General features: G+C 38.8%; 1 protein-coding gene across 1 annotated transcript in view; it reads right to left on the reverse strand.

Annotated features, from left to right (window-relative positions):
- Positions 1 to 18,159, reverse strand: part of osbpl6 (oxysterol binding protein-like 6) — a gene marked incomplete at its 3' end in the record, with an annotated part of 59,591 nt that overhangs the window by 28,175 nt on the left and 13,257 nt on the right. Inside the window, exons 2-3 of the mRNA XM_056269912.1 lie at positions 7,711 to 7,980; positions 1,435 to 1,557 (exon numbers count right to left, since the gene is read on the reverse strand). Of these exons, the coding sequence (XP_056125887.1) occupies positions 1,435 to 1,557; positions 7,711 to 7,857 (270 nt within the window). The remainder of the gene's footprint in view (positions 1 to 1,434; positions 1,558 to 7,710; positions 7,981 to 18,159) is intronic.

The following is an 18,159-nucleotide window of genomic DNA, read 5'->3' on the forward strand; positions in this document are numbered from 1 at the left end:
GGAGATGGGTAGGTTTAGGTATATGTAAGGTGGGAGGAGTCGGATCTGGATCCGACTCCTCCCCGTGGATTTCATGTACTGCATTGAGAACCATCTCGAAAAACGCGCTGTTTTAGTGTGTGCCCTTTAAATGCAAATAAGCTGCTGCTGCCGGCACAGGGGGCGGAGCTTCATGAGCTCGCGCTCAGTCTCTCAGGACAATTTCATCTCACGGAATGATGATAATATCAGAAACTCTCAGTAACGGTGTTTATTTCGAGTCGGACAATAATGCCTACAGAGTCAGAGTGCTGTATAGAGATGGAACAGGTATAGTTTATTACGGTTATTATAACGTATTTGTCATCTGCTTGTATGTATCCATTATTTATTAATAGCCTACAAGTCTGCTGTTTCGTACCAGGTCCGAATAGGGTTGCCACCTGTCCAGGTTTTACCGGGATTGTCCTTCTTTTTAATAACTTGTCCCGGGAAATGTATGCACTCTCCCGGGACACTGAATGTCCCGGTTTTCGAAAGGCTACGTGAATATGTTCAAACTGTGTAGCGCGCGCACGACAGAGAGGGAGAGAGCGAGAGACCTTGCGTGTGTGTGCTAGTGTGCGTGTGTGTGTGCCTCAAAAAGCGCATGTAAGAAGCGCGCATGTAATCGCTTTCCCCCGTTGGGCGGGTCATCGATATGTAAAGAGGCGAATGTAAGATCCCCCCAACCATAATAAAATAAAATAAATAAAATATCTCACTTGGCATTGAACTTTGAGCTTTATAATTTTACAGATATTATTTATACTCTAACAACAACATTACACACTAACTAAAGTTTGAAACATGGGATCACAAAGAACGGGACCTTTAATATCATGTGAAATAGCTCTATATCTCAGATTTACACTTAGTTTGTGGAAATATCATGTATTTTAATAATTCAAGCACTTTTCAAGTTCCTCTTCAAAAATATGGCTCTTTTCTTCAGTTACTGGAAAAATAATAAACACAAAAAAATAATAATTAATAATTAGTAGACTTTTAGAACTGTGCCACAAGTTCTGCTTGTATCACATAGTTACTGACTCCTTGTAAGACCTCATGTATTAATGGTTGTGCTCTTGTTGTTAATTTTTTTTCTTTACTTCTTTTTTTCTTCTTTTAATTTTTTTCTTTACTTTTTTCACCTCCTTGATGTGTACAAAAAAGGAAAAACTGTTAAAAAAAAAAAGATTTAAAAAAACAGTTCACGGGTTTTCCAGAACTTAAGTTTCAAAAAGTCACATTCAACACTTTAAACACCTTGTACAAACCCTGTAAACAGATTGCTGGTCTTAAGTGGTTTAAGCTGGTTTAGCTGGTCTCCCAGCCTGGAAAACTCCCAAACTCACTAAAACCAGTGAATCAGAGCAGCGGGATCAGACTGGTTTGTTGGTTTTCGGCTCTAACCTTGTGCCAGCCCTTCAGGGGCCATTTCCTCCGCTTCAGCATGAAGCCCTCGTGCTTCTCTGGCCTCTGCACATGAGTCTGCCCGATCCTCAGGCCCTCGATGATCTCCCAGCTATCCGTCTCCTACACAGGGACACCATCAGATAGAAGAAAACCAAACCAGTGGAAATGTAAAAGCCATTAATCATTCATTAACACTAATAATAAACACGAGACACAAATATTGAGAGAGTTAGAATGAATGAATCAATGAATGAATGAACGAAAGATTAAATGAATATAATATAATATGAATATCATGTAGTCCCATTACTACATGAAGTGTTTAAAAACGGATTAAATTTTGTTATACATTTATCGCAGATGCTTTGTTGATTGCTCAAGATGATTGTATGATCTTGTGAATACCCTGCTCTAACTTTTGGAAATTGGGGTATGAGAATAATTTCTGTTTTGACTGAAGTACACTAAGTGCTTTAGAGAAACAAAAAACCTAAAAGAGTAATACAATAAGACTTAAATAAATAATTTATTTTATGTTAAAATGGTCGGGTAACTGTCTGCAGTTCTGTAACGAGTGATAGAATAATTTCATGATTACCACCGGCACACACAGTCCTGATTTAGCAGTCAATATTAGTTTGCGAAAAAAGCTAAAAATAAATTAAATTAAATTAAAAAAAAAAAGCTTTTGGATCGAAAGTGTTTACAGCTAATTTCAACTGACTGATCAAAATGCCAAACTCATTAGAAACATCATTAAACACACATCAGACCAGTGAGGCTCGACTGAGTGAACGCATTATCTACAAACACGCATGAGTTGGGAGAAAAGTATTCGATTTTATAGCATACACTTTTAGAAGATACTGTGAGGTGTTTAACACCATGTGTACACGCACATCACTTTCTGAATAAGTTGCATATTCTGGTTGTTTTATTCTGAAAAAGACTTGCAAATGCATCACAGTTATTGAAATATTCCTTGTTCGACTGGATGTCCTGAATAAAGTGCATGAACAACTGCAGATGAACATTAACTCTGGGACACACAGTCGCGTCAAATGGAAACATGTATGTTTAATAATGAACATGGTCCCTTACAAATGAATACAAATAAATAGAATAAATAAATAAACAAAATGCCAGGTGTCACATTTAAATTTTTTGAAGCCATTATCAGAATAAATCATTTTAAAATCTCATCACAAAACATTACATCAAATAGCAAAAGAAGCAAAAGAGTTTCTTTATCTCATATACACTCACCTAAAGGATTAGTAGGAACACCACACTAATACTGTGTTTGACCCCCTTTCGCCTTCAGAACTGCCTTAATTCTACGTGGCACTGATTCAACAAGGTGCTGAAAGCATTCTTTAGAAATGTTGGCCCATATTGATAGGATAGCATCTTGCAGTTGATGGAGATTTGTGGGATGCACATCCAGGGCACGATGCTCCCGGTCCACCACATCCCAAAGATGCTCTATTGGGTTGAGATCTGGTGACTGTGTGGGCCATTTTAGTACAGTGAACTCATTGTCATGTTCAAGAAAACAATTTGAAATGATTCGAGCTTTGTGACATGGTGCATTATCCTGCTGGAAGTAGCCATCAGAGGATGGGTACATGGCGGCCATAAAGGGACGGACATGGTCAGAAACAATGCTCAGGTAGCCCGTGGCATTTAAACGATGCCCAATTGGCACTAAGGTGCCTAAAGTGTGCCAAGAAAACATTCCCCACACCATTACACCACCACCACCAGCCTGCACAGTGGTAACAAGGCATGATGGATCCATGTTCTCATTCTGTTTACGCCAAATTCTGACTCTACCATCTGAATGTCTCAACAGAAATCGAGACTCATCAGACCAGGCAACATTATTCCAGTCTTTAACTGTCCAATTTTGGTGAGCTCTTGCAAATTGTATCCTCTTTTTCCTATTTGTAGTGGAAATGAGTGGTACCCGGTGGGGTCTTCTGCTGTTGTAGCCCATCCGCCTCAAGGTTGTGCGTGTTGTGGCTTCACAAATGCTTTGCTGCATACCTCGGTTGTAACGAGTGGTTATTTCAGTCAAAGTTGCTCTTCTATCAGCTTGAATCAGTCTGGCCATTCTCCTCTGACCTCTAGCATCAACAAGGCATTTTCTCCCACAGGACTGCCACATACTGGATGTTTTTCCCTTTTCACACCATTCTTTGTAAACCCTAGAAATGGTTGTGCGTGAAAATCCCAGTAACTGAGCAGATTGTGAAATACTCAGACCGGCCCGTCTGGCACCAACAACCATGCCACGCTCAAAATTGTTTAAATCACCTTTCTTTCCAATTCTGACATTCAGTTTGGAGTTCAGGAGATTGTCTTGACCAGGACCACGCCCCTAAATGCATTGAAGCAACTGCCATGTGATTGGTTGATTAGATAATTGCATTAATGAGAAATTAAACAGGTGTTCCTAATAATCCTTTAGGTGAGTGTATAAATCATTGGCATGAATAAGTTAACCGTAAGCCTACTTCAATTACAGTCAAAGGTTTATTTTAAGTATAAAAATGTATACTTAAATAGTTAACTTAAACTAAACGTAGTAGTAGTAGTTTATTGAGATTAGACTTCAAAGTGCAAATTCATAAACTAAAAAGTGGGTTAGAAGTATGAGAGTAAATTAGTGTCGCTCACAGTGGGTTGCAATACAAAAGAAAAACTTGAATGTAAACTATAGTTTACACTTAAAATACAAGTAAAAGTTGTAAAGCCTATCCCTCAGATATTCGTCACAATAAGGAAGTTCCTACTTCCGTTTCATGGCCACTTTAATGAAATGAACTTGAAGCACAGATGTAACTATAGGTAAGCAGGGTACGCGGTTGCTTACGGGCCCAGACCAATCAGGGGCCAGGGTGGCTGGAAGATATTGATTGACAGCCGGGGACCCCTGTCGCATTTAACTACTTTTAGTCTGATCGCATTTTACTTTATCGCAAATTTATTTGAATAAATAAATGACAGCAACATATTTTACAGATCATTAAATACATGTGTGAAAGGAACAATGATGGATTTTGGTGTAATTTGTTTCCAATTGGGACTGGGGAATCCCTGGGTCGGTAACGTTAAATGAACTTGCGTATTGCGTGCAAAACATTAAAAAAGTTTAACTTGAGACAGACAATATCGATATGGAGTCGTCAAGTTACAAAAAGTTGCTTTCAAAACCAAAAACGAAAAGAGCATTTTGAGAAATGAATGAGTAAATTACCAAAAATATGAAGCTTCTTTAAAAAGATAGCACAGGAGGGGGAGATCGAGCTGGAGCAAGAGAGTGAAGGACTTGAAGCGACCGTTGGCATAGCAGTGTGTAACACTGTGTTATGGTGCGCCGTCACCAGTGTTTTTTTTGTTGTTGTAGTGCGCGTAGGCTACTCCTGATTTTGTCAGTCATCTCATCTTTTATATGTTGTGTCTCTATGGCTGCGTTCACACTGCAGGGGCTTAATGCTCAATTCCGATTTTTTGAAAAAATTTTTTTTTTTTGCAAGGCCGTTCACATTTCCAATTAAATGCGATCTCCTGTGTGAACATGAAATGACCCAGAAGTGACCCGCATGCGCAGAAGAGTACTCAACGGTCAATTCCCGCCTACTTCAACGCAGAATTATGACGTTTGTCGCATATCAATGACGCGCGGGTCGGATACAAGTGACCTGGCCGTTCAGATTGAAGTCGCATTTAAAAAGATCGGATACATATCGGATTTGGACCACATACCCAAGTGGCCTGGGTCGCATTTGAAAAGATCGGATCTGTGTCGTTTCAGCCTGCAGTGTGAATGTAGCCTATGATCCTATCCTGTCCTATTCATGGTAATGTTAGCCGACTCGTGGACATTGCGTCATCACGTGCTGTAGTAGGGGGGCCCGCCTTGATAATCCTGCATATAGGGCCCGTTGTTGGCTTGTTACGCCACTGACTTGAAGTATACTTCTTTTTTTGTATGGGTAAATGTGAGCATCAGAATGCTGATGGCTGCTTTAGAAACAACGCTCATTAGTTCATGTTAATAATATCTGATATTCAGCTCCTTCTGTCGCCACAGTGACAGAGAGTTGAGGCTTATTTGCCCTCTTCCTGAAGTGTAATAATCAGTATCATCTGTATTGACCAGTTGTGTCACATTATGTAGCGACTACTCTTTCTATCAATTCAAAACTATTTATTTATTGTATTCTGTCAGCAAAAGTATTGGATAATAGGCAAATAGGATAAAATAAACGTAAATGATGACTACAAAGTCTATTCCGAATGTTTACAAATTTCTTCAGTTGCTCCTACAGAGTTTGTGAAGACTTGAATGAGGTCCTACTTTGTTGAAATTCAATCTATTATAGTAATTATTGATTTAGCAGCCCTTTTCTGTCTCAGTGGGCAGTTCTTGTCTGTAACTGGCTTTAACATACTTTATTGTCATAAACCAACCAAGTCAGCTGAGAGGAATGAGACCATCATGTGGTTAATATTGGAGCTTTGTTGATGTGTTTTTTAATCCTCATGGACAAAACAATGGGAAAAATATTTCCTGAACAACTCTGAAAAAGTGAGCGGTCACTAGGGGCTTTCGCACCGGAGGAACCTTTTCATAGTTCCTACAACTATTGCCGGAAGTTCCTGGATTTTGGCATGTTCACACCACAGGAACTGGGAACGATTCAGTTCTAGGAACTCCTTTTGGAGGTAATAATTGAGCTCCTACTTCAGAGTAGGTCTAAACCATCACTAAAGGAACTACCAGTGACGTTAGTTTGATTGGCCGAACGCACGCGAAACACCAGCACCCGCCATTTAAAAAAAAGCTGTGTAAACACACAGATTATAGCCTATATATTTACTCCACAAACTAACTCTATGAACAAGGAAAACAGTGATAGATGAAGCTCTTAACCTTTACACTAAGGAGAAAATCCAACGCAACTTTGAGGGGATCAAGCGAAACTTGATTATGTATTTCTGCTTAGCTAGCAACATTACAGTCTACTTTCTATGTATAACAGTTCTATCTAATAGCGTATTAGACAGGACTGTTGGACAGATCGTAAACTAATGAACACAGAGCACATTGAGCACTGTTTGTTTGCTCAGTCTCTGGCGTTCCCAGCGCAGTCAAAATAAAAGTCACAAAAACAAGCTTGGCTTACGTCAATGTGAATGCAACCAGAATGCAACCTAAGGGAACCATTAGTTCTTTCCACTGCATACAACAAACAACAGCCATCGGACTGGAAGTCATCCATTTCCAATGGAGAGTAGTATGTATTATGTATTATGTAGTAATATGCATATAAGGAAATTTCGGATGTGTTGAAATAACTTCTGCGGCTAGACCGTATGCGACCGGCCGACCGGATGTGATGAATTTTAATCAAAACTATGAGCGTGAAGCTAGAATTACCAATATTTTAACACTTTAACGTTATTCTGTAGACCCTATTCCTGTAAAATGGCGGTTATTAATAATTATGACAGAAATAATTATTTTATAATGACTAAATCAATATTTATGTTGATTAGCTCTATAAAATCTACTATGTTTTTATTTTAGATGTATTGAGGGTCAATTGTTTTGTGTGGATATACTCATCCATGCATTACATTAATTAAAATCATTAATTTTACCATGGTGAATAAGCCGAGGGTAACGGTTGCTTCACGAACAATTGACCCTTCGCAGGGAGTTTGATTGACAGGCGATCTGACCAATCATAATCCGCCATCCGCCGAATCTGACGTTTAGTCCGACAAAGCAGTCAGGAGAGTTAGTAGATATAATGTCGGTGGCCTTGAAACTTGATAAACGGTGTGTACTACTGACGTCTTTCCGCGGTTGAAACAACATTCCTTCTGATGTTCATTCATGTTTATTTGATGATATAAATGAACTAGAAGGAAGAGATGATCGGTTCCCGACCAGCTTTAACTGAGCCGTACAGTGATCTGTCAGACACATTCAAGAGCCACAAAACGGCATTTATTGTTTAAATTTCTTACAAAAATTACCAAATTTGAAAGTTGAGACTTTGTTTCATAAAGTAACTTGCTCTGTCATATCGGTCGACGTGTTGTCAGTGTCCTCTCTGCTCCGCAATATATTTTTCACTGCGTGAGAACATGATGTGTGGCGTGAGAGCGGCGTGGCTTGTCGAACACAGCAACAGTCACTAAAAGGGGCGGGTCTTTGCGAAAAGTCAATTTCAAATTTCAAAAAGTCGCTCTCACCTGTCGACTGTCTCTCTGAGACGAAGAGGAGGAGGACGCGCTCTTGTGGGTGGGGGTGGAGCTTTTGTGTAAAGGGGTGGAGCTCTTGTGGATGGGCGTGGCCCCCTTCTCCTCCACGCTGGTGGCTCGGCTGTGATGACGAGACATGATAGCGGCTGCTGTCCACCTTCTGCTCTCTCTCAACCTTTTTATTTAGTGTCTCTTCTTGTCCCTTCAAAGCACAGCATGACCTTTGAATCCTTGTGCAGCCAAACGATTGAGCGCTTTCACCTGAAACACAAACGGGAGGAGGAAATGAGAGTTAGAAACATGGTGACAGAGAGGTCAAAGAGGTCATTACGGGTTTAAAGATGTCAAATTTATCATGGTTCAGTTTTTATATTGGCTTTATGGTCACGGTTTCAATTCATTAAAGATTTTATGTCGCAATCTCTGATGCACCAGGTAGGAAATATGATGCGATAACACTGTATTGAATTTCTTTAGCTACAATTATAATAGAATTATAAAACAAATTTAAAGTCCCCCTGTGGTGAAAATCCAGCTTTTAATGTTGTTTATATGTCCATGTGGTGTTCTTAATATGCTTTAAGACAAACCATGTGTAAATTCATAAGTCGACAGCATTGCTGAGTATTTTCTCCTTAAAGGCACACTATGCAAGAATTGTACCTTAATATAACAGCTTCAAAGTCATTTCGGTGGTAAACAAACTCATAGTAGGGCGAATCATCCTGGTAGTAAAGCTTGGGGGGGACAACCCCTGGAAAAACCAGCAATGCAAGTTTGAGAGGAGCGCCCCCGACAAATCTCGCGAGAATCACGAGATGCTTTACGGCAACGACGTCACACACATCAACAACAACATTTGAAGCACGAAGACACTTGCGCGCATTTCAGACGTGATACTCGACGATGGAAAAAGCAAAGAAAACGCGGTCGGAAGAGACTAGGAAAAGGAAAAGAGAATCTGACCGCGTGAGGAACCGGACAAGAGTCCCACTCGGTCGGGCTTTCACTCGTTGGCGCGAGCTAAAAAGCAGCGCTGGATGCAACAGTGATGCTGACCTGGCGATCTTGTTTATGGACTAGTAAGTAAATCTTTATAAGTTTGTGTGCATTTTATTTTGTGATTTCACCGGAATGAATAGTCTCCGCAACGGCGATAGATTGAAGAGCGCGTCCAAGTAAAGACTGCGAGACACTGATGACACTGACACTGATAGCAGCGGACACGAGCGCTCAGGATGAGTTCAAAAACACATTTTAGCGCTAGATCTCTTATTTAAAGGCACACTATGCAAGATTTGTACCTTAATATAACAGCTTCAAAGGGTATCAAAAGGGTATCAGCCCGTGAGTGTAGAGACCAGTCTATGGCAGACGCTCAGTGTGAGTGGCATTTATGACAGTAACGTTAAATACAAGTACTCCACAGCGACTCTAGGGGTCGCTGTTTGACAAAAACGAAATTCCTGCATAGTGTGCCTTTAAAACTGCAGTGAACCACCATGACGTCACAAACGACCTTGTAACCAATCAGATCAACGTGTGATCGTCAACCAGTGGATCTCTGAGCTGAGTGAGTGAGTGGAGGCGGGGCTCATTTGCATATTCACAGAACCACATCTAATAAATGAGGCAAGGGTGTCGAGTTACATTCAAGCAATTTTTTTTCAAGAATAAAAGGATTTAAATATCATGTCATTTTGGTGATCAAAGATGAGTTTTAAGGGATAAAATGATTGACTACAGGGGGACTTTAAATAAAATACATTTAACAGGGCTTGGTGATATAAATTACTTATATTACAAGTAAATTATTTAAAAATATATTTTTTTAAAAAACAACTAAACTTCACCCAGAAGAAGCATTTGTGTGTTTTATTCTCAAAATGTTAATTCTTGAATATGAAATAACTAACGATGACTTCCATATTATGATAATGACTTGTTTCAACTTATCGGCTTTTCTGTCATTTATTAATAAATCAAGCAGCTCGTCTAGTCTCTTCAATGTCAGGAAGTTCATATTGCCACAGCAATGAATTGCACAGCTTATGAATGAGGGTTGGAAATTCGATGATCATTGATCAGAGATCTCATCCAATCTGCATCGAGCAGGACTCATCATGTTTTTCGCCCTGTCAGTGTCATTAAGAGACAGTCTATGGGCCGTACGACAGTCCTTGAGTTACAGGCTTCACTAGGGTTGGGGATCACAAAGAATTTAACGATTTAATTTCTACTTAATTATTCCATTATTGATTCTTCTAACAGACCTATGCTCCAGTCTTCATGCAAAACAAAAACAATGATATTTTAGTTGCATGTTTTATTGTTTCTTTTTCTAATATTATTTTTAAAATGCTATTTATAACAATGAAATTGTGTTCAAAATCCATGGCGCCAATTCACTAAAAGTCAAGGCGTGGCAAGGTCAGATGACATCATCCAATCTAACAATATCATGTGACAAATATCAATTCAATTAGGTGTAGAGTGACAGAAGAGAGAAAGACAAAACTGCAGTTAAAAATTAACCAACAGCATCAAATTAGAAACAATCATGCACTGTAGCTTTGGATTTAACCTGGCAACTGCTGATATAGCCTATTATCAAATTTAAAAATAGCTATTTTCACCTCTTACCTTATGATTTTACAAAAAACAAGAAATTACTAACTTTTGCCTAGCACAAAGTTTTGTCGCAAAGCGAGTGATTTACTCACAATGTTGACGGCTGTCCAAAGTGACGTATAGATGCGAATACCAAATACCAAAATTTCAATGATAGAGTAGAAGTGGAATTTTTTTTCTAAACATTAGTTTTATCCTTCTGAAAAAAAAGTACACTTTAGCATACTTTTAAAAAGAGTACCTATTACGTAAATAATATACTTTAAAAGAATATACTTAAGTGTGAATGTTTTAGGACACTTAAATGATTGTTTAAAGCAATTAAATTAAAATATATTATATTTCAAATGCTGCCACACCCCTGAAATATTATGAAGACTTAATGATTTAATATGTACCTTAAGGAAAAGCTTTTAATTTGACATTATTTTTTAAAAGTGTACTTAAGTCTGTTAAGGAACAGTCATGATAGTGCTCTCTTTAAGTACACTTAAGTGGCCTTTTATTTCATTAATATTATATTGTCTGCAAGTACATTTGAAGTACACTACAAATGCAAATTCAATACAATTAAGGGCACCTCTTTTTCACACGGGTAATTAGTCAAGTGCTCCTAGAAGAACTGTTTTGGTTAATAATAGTACGGGCAACTCCAGGCTTCTTCAAGAGATGCACTGTATAAATGTGCAGGTGTTTCGAAGAGGAAAGAATAATGTCGGGGGGTTTAGGACATTCTGTGAGTACAGTGTGTAACTGTCGATGTGTGTATGTGGTATAGTCTCTGCATGAGTCTTCATGCAGCAGTATTGATTAGTCATGCAGTATGGAGAGACTTTGACCAGCCTAATTAGACCCAAAGGAACACACACACACACACACACACACAGTCATCCTGATAGCTACAATTTGAGAAAAGCTGTTTCAATAGTGGGCACAGTTACAAGTGAGATAACAGGATACATCTGTACTGGCCTTCCCAACCCAAACATGCTTAGCAAGCACTCTGGGGAAAACACAAACAGTACATGAACACACACATCTATAATTTAAGGGCTTCCACCCCCTCCTCCAGCACATTAACTGCGCCGCGGGAGCCCGGGGGGAGACGCGGGGAAACCTGCATCACATGCTCAACCCGCCACATGAAGTGATAATGTTTCCTCAACAAATTTATACTCGCCATTTTCCCTCAGCAGCAGCTTCACACGCTGATAAATGAAACCTGCACTGAGCCCAGCTAAAATCTTAATGATTTGACTGATACAATGAATTGAAACCACAAACTAGTTTTATTGATCTGTTTTCCTCTTTGCTTTTAGGTCTTATCACACTTTACACCAGTGAGAAGAAAATACACATACACACACAGAGAGTGAATGTGTGAAACACATCGGATATTGTGGCAGCAGACTCTCTGGAGACTGTCCAGTAAAGTTGCCTGAAGCTAATTATCAGGCTTATGTCCTGTTTTATGTGTTTTAAATTTTACAATGGGTTGGTTTTTGCTGTTTTCTGTTTCCGTTGCTCCTCTTTCCTGCTTAGTCTCCTAGGTTACTCATTGTTTGATTATCGTTTGCACCTGATGTTCATTTAGTTGATTGGTTTGCTCTTGTATTTAATGCCGTGTTCCAGGCAACCTGTAACCCGTGTTTTTCCAACCTTTTACCCGTGAAAGTGCACTGGAACGGCAGTCAAACCCGTGACTTCCCACCCGTGAACTCGTACTAGATCGATGTACTCCCAGTTACGAGCTCTGATGTCACATAGCCCGCAAAACCATACAAAACGACAATGGCAGCCCCTACGGATGCAGTGTTTCTGCAGGCAGTACACGGTGAGAATACACTTTAGGAGAATATAACGTTAACTAGTTTTCAGTCCATTGAGTGCAAGGATAAATTAATACCAAATACATTTCCAAATATACAAATAAAGTAAAATAAAAGGTATAACAGCTTATCTTGCCTTATGTGCCGTTTTTCCTCCGTTTCTCTCAAATAAACAAGGAGTAAGCACCTTTGGCGACAGAAATTATTACAAATGCGCATAGGCCCCGTAAGGTCCGCCATGCTGGTTTGTTTACATCTAGCTACCACAATTCCTTGCGCTCAGGTAGTTTGGCGTGACTGGCCTGGAACGCTACAAAGTCGTGGTTTGAAGTCGTGATTTACATGCTCAAAAACCTGCCTGGAACGCAGCATAAGCTCATCCTCATGTCCTCATCAGTACTAAGTTGATCTGTTCATGTTACTGACATTCTAGAGTGTTTTGTGAAGATTTGAGTTTGTTTTATAATAAAAGTAGCTGCTGTGCTGCATCTAGATCGTGCACACGTGACGCTACTGAAGGTCTCAGGACTTATTTTTACTCACCTTCACTGCAGTAATAAATGGACAGATTAGGACGTTCATTTGTTCAGTTCTTTCAAACTGAGGTGTAAAATGAACATCTCTTTTATCTCATATTATCTATTATCTTTCTGCTTTTAAACTCATGAGACCAGACAAGAGTGGACAAAAAATTGGCCTTATGTTCACAATATTGGTTAGTTATTACATTACCAACAAAATAATATCAAATAAAGTACATCACTTTCACTTACATCACTGTCATGTCAGATTGGCTTATGCATCATTATAGAGCTAAACTATTATTCAAACTATTAAAGTGTGAACAAATAGTATTTAATCATAAACTTGTTTTGATTCCATCTGCATCTGTACAGACACTTTCACTTTGATTAAAACAATTATTGTACCATGATAATCTGTTGTGTTTTTTAATGAAAAATATTGGTGCAAAAAAAAATTTTTAGTATTTCATGCTTTTATTCCATTTAGTTGCTCTGGATCAAGCAGATCAAAGTAGCAAACACTAGATCTAAAGACGAAATATTCCACCGCCAGTCAGAAGAGGAATGAGTGACGGAGGCCAGCAGGAACGTTTTACGAAGTAGATTATGATAAGCAAGGACACAATGCGCATTAGCCCAGAACAATATCATCTTCCCAGCAGCAGATGACAAATGAAGAAGTTGCTCACACACAAAGCTCCTTCTCCGTGACTGTACATTAGCACAACTCAAAATACACTGTGCTTAGATCCTCTTCAAAAGGGCTCCTAATGAAGCCACACACACACACAGAAAGAGGAAGGGACTCAACGGTGGCTACCGCAGTAACATGAGAAGTGGAAGAGAAAAGAGAGAAGTGCCCCATTTATATTCATGATTGGTAGAAATCTGGTACACTTCAGAAACAAACACTCAGCCAGCTGCACTACTTATGTAAGCATGCACTGCAGAAACAATGACTGTTTTCAAACAGGTTTCCTGAACGTTTTCCATCGGTTGGACTCGTTTCGCCCTGAAGAATAGAGAGCTGCAGGATGACGTATTACAAGCGAATTTTAGCACTTCCAGTTCCATCGTGCTGAAGTCAATAGGCTTTTTGAAATGGGACTTTGATTCAATGGCTAACACAAGCTCAATATATTTTCTCATTTTTATACTAAAGACATAAAATACATCAGCAATTGTTAAGGCGGTTGTTAATAAGCATCTAAATGGGACTAGAGTTTGTCGGGGGCATTAAACAACATGATTTTGGCAGGATTAAGTCTAAACATCATTAGGGGTGTAGCCTAACGACAGTCATTTTTATTTTGGGTGAACTTATAACACAATTATTGTATTGCGATATATGTGACACGACTCCTAATAAACGTACCATAAAGCAAACTTATGTAATTTATAATAAAGCACCGAACTCAACAAAAAGAAGTAAATAATGCTGATTGAGCTCCCCTTATTTCAATCATGACCGTTTGAAATAAATATTCATGCTTGAAACTGTTTAGATGCGAGTGTCAGTCATTGAAATGGTTGATGTGTAGTAGGGTTACCTGAGGACAGGAACAGAACAGCCAAGCCTATCAGACACCAGCGTAACTGAGCACACACACACACACACACACACACACATATATGACCTGTCTATCAAACTGACCCAACACAAAGCTCCTTTTCAAACACACAGGTGTTCAATTACATCTGATAAAGCCTGTTCTCCACAAGCAACAATCAGAAACCTCTAGCCTATAACTAATGCAACAGTTAACAACAGGAGTAATTACTCTCTAAACACAAGCTCTAATAAGAAGCCTTTAGGAAATGAATCTACATATCCATGCAGATTATAATTCAGAGTAATATATATCTAAAATCCAGTTACCCAAGAGTAGCTCAGGTAGAGTAACACACTGGACTCACAGCGAGTGTTGAATATTAATGTTCACTATACTAAGAATAAGGTATGGTGTAATAAAAGCGTATCCTGTGAGACTTCCCGTTGGGGTTCAACAAGGTGCTGCCGTAACGCTTATTCTCAGAGCTTTTTCAAACGAATTCCTGTTCAAGTGAGGCACTCCGGATGCGTTTCATTTTCGGATGCTCCCCAAGAACTGCTCAGTGAATTTGGTTTATCACCAGTCAGTAATTAGATTGATCTACAACAATGCACAATAATGCTCGAGGTTTCAGATCGGATGTGACGGAAAGTTAATTTAATAAGCGCTCTGACTGTGAGCCATTTGTGACTGATGAGTCTGCGACTTTGAGATCGAGTGGTTTGGACCGATTCATTCAAATGAAACGGCTCACGAGACTGGAACCGGTTCTGAATAAAGACTATTTTAAACGAGTGGTTCAACGGATCACAAAACTTATGTTTCGGGTCATATTACGGTTTTTGAGTCACGGATCGGATCATTTTTCAGATCATAAATATAAATACAGTATAATAGTTACAAATAGAGTAAGGTCTAACTGTAGTATTCAAGTACAGAAGTGTAATAATTAGGCCTAAATGTAAAATAACACTATAGTGTTAAATGAAATATAAATGAATATGTGTTTTTCTGTAGGCTTTGTTTTGTTGTTTGATTAACATTAATGACAGAGACAGCATCAGGTATTTAAAGGCTGCTGTCACTTTAAGACCGAACGCACTGATCCAATATACTGATACACAACCGATTTCTTTCTTAACTGTTTACGTTCACTTCAGACATAACCGACTGTGTTTACGAGAATACCTGCTGAGTCGGGTACTTCGCTCGACATCATTGTGTGTGTTTGTGTCAGTAGCCTTTGCTATGTTTCACTCGCTTCACTTGAAACGGGCCTCGCGATTGAAGCACATGCAGGGATGCAGTTTAATGTCTAATGAATTTAATGTGAACTGAGCCGATCTGAGACGCTCAAAAACACAGACGTATTTAATAAAAATAAAATGGAGAAGAGAAGAACATATCCTGAGCCATGAAAGCTAAATTAGATCCCTCCTGTTGACCAATCACATTGGCTAGTCAAGCCACACAAGGCTAATTTCTAACCATTAACCTAATTTATGGAGAAGAAACACATTTTATATAAACGCCATTTTATTTATACAAATTTTGATAATTAGCTACTTGATACCCAACCCTCTAAGAAATTCCCCAAATGAAATAAAGAATAATTTTTTTTTTGTTAACTTTTTCCATTAAATGCATCAGTAACATTTTAATTCTTTAAGCTTCTCTCATCACAGCATCTGATGTATAATTTCCCTTGACTCAGCACAATCCTGCCAGCCGGGAATAACGGAAAACCCTTCCTTCCACTGACACTGTTAACGGGAAATTGGGTTCATTCTTCCATTCATGTCACATATTCGACTCCAGGTTTTCCGTAAACCATCCCTCAGCACAATGGAGATTGATGAAGACCTTTAGAGAATGTTGTTGTACTAAGCAAACCCCCCACACAATGAGTCGGTCACTGTTGGTGTGAGGTGTGTGAGGGGCCCACGTGCCCCATACTGCGAGTTACAGCCATTTAAGACCTCGTAAATGTCACTGTGAGTCAGCTCTAGCAACTACACACAGTACAGGACTCAATAAGTGTGTCAGTTATTAGTGCTTTCACAATACTGCTATTTATAACTTTGATATACCTTGAAAAATATTCATATTCAATACCACAGGGAAAATTGCCATGTAGACATATATGATAATTTGGGTAATTTTGTTGAAATTGCTTTCACACCGCACAGGGAGGCTTTATTTAAAACGTTGAACTAAATTTATAAAAAAAAAGACAAGTCAGCTAATGAAATAAGAAGAAATAAACAAATTGCAAACAACAGCACGTATACACAATAGAATAAATAGACAAATGAAATAAACATGACTATAGTTTTTCAGTAGTATTCAGATAAGAAATACTACAGAAATTAAATAAAATTATCAAATGTATAGCAGTGGATAATGTTCATTGTAAAAATTAAATACAGATTAATGCTTACAATTAAAGTCTTTTTGTCTCCTGTTCTTTGATTAACATGACAGACAGACAGCAGGTTTATGAGGCTACTGTCACTTTAAGAACGAATGCACAGATCCGATATACTGTTACACATGCGTTTTCTTTCTCAATAATTTACGTTCCAAAACTAACTGTGTTTGCGAGAATACTTTCCAAGACGGCATTTTGACAGAGTTTTGTTTGTATTCGACCGTTTAAAGCAGTGGTTCTCAACCCTGTCCTGGCGTACCCCCAACACTGCACGTTTTCTTTGTCCCTATGAGCTGATGAGTTGAATCAGGTGTGTTTGATTAGGGAGACAAAGAAAACGTGCAGTGTTGGGGGTACGCCAGGACAGGGTTGAGAACCACTGGTTTAAAGGGATACTCCACCCAAAAATGAAAATTCTGTCATAATTTACTCAAACTCAAGTTGTTATAAACCTGTATGAATTTATTTCTTCAGCTGAACACCTATTTTGAAGAAAGAAACACATACAGTGATTTGAGGAATGTCAGACACCAAACAGTTAATGGTCCCTATTGACTTCCATAGTATTTTTCCATAGTCAATGTCAATCCTTGTCTATGCAGCTCTTGAGCAGCTCTCGATTCACAGTGGCAAATGCTTCGGAGAGATCAAAAAATGCCATGAAATGGTCCTGATGTTGTTCACTACATTTTAGACAGCCGAAAACTCATGAAAATCATGTCCACAGTACTTCCTGCAGGCCGAAAGTCCAGCCTATCCAAAACATGACTATCTGTCATGATTCTGCCATCATGTCCTTGATTTTTTCTTAGTCTTGTGGCAGGATCATGACAGACCCATGTTTTGTGTACAAGCGCATGGTCTGTTGTTTGGGCCATTTGCTTGTGTTGTCTCGTTATGTAACTCCGCCCCCTTGTTACCCTCGTCTTGTCATTATGTTCTAGTCAGTTTCACCTGTCCTCGTCATTAGTGTTCCCTATTTTATCCCCTCGTGTTTTCTGTCCTGTGTCGGTTCATTGTCAATCAATGTGTAACCAGCCTGTGTTTTGTACCATTGCTGAGAGTTCCTTGTCAAGTAAGAGTATTTTCTAAAGAGTTGTATGTATATCCTAGTTCTCAGTCTAGTTATTGTTTTGCTTGTTAGTCAACCATCCTTTCCTCTGTTTTACCCCCTCGTGGGTTTTGTTTTCCCTGTTTTCTGTTATAAATAAACCTTGTGTGTTTGCATATTGTCTGCAATTGGGTTCATCCATCACCATCATGACAACTATCAATAACTTACTAAATATAATATATACAGTTTTACTGTAATATTGCAGTTATTTTTAAATAGGATGTTAATATAAATATACAATAAGTACATGTTTTTGTTGGCATGTGTTTATATCAAACTCGTAACGGATAACACATGCACGCAACATATTGAAACATGGATGCAAAAATTTTCAGCGAATAGCATTATTTTAATTGGA

The sequence above is a fragment of the Rhinichthys klamathensis genome, unplaced genomic scaffold (assembly GCF_029890125.1).
Source record: "Rhinichthys klamathensis goyatoka isolate OS25496 unplaced genomic scaffold, OSU_Roscu_1.1 h1tg000294l_1, whole genome shotgun sequence".
In the NCBI taxonomy this organism is placed as follows: domain Eukaryota; kingdom Metazoa; phylum Chordata; class Actinopteri; order Cypriniformes; family Leuciscidae; genus Rhinichthys; species Rhinichthys klamathensis.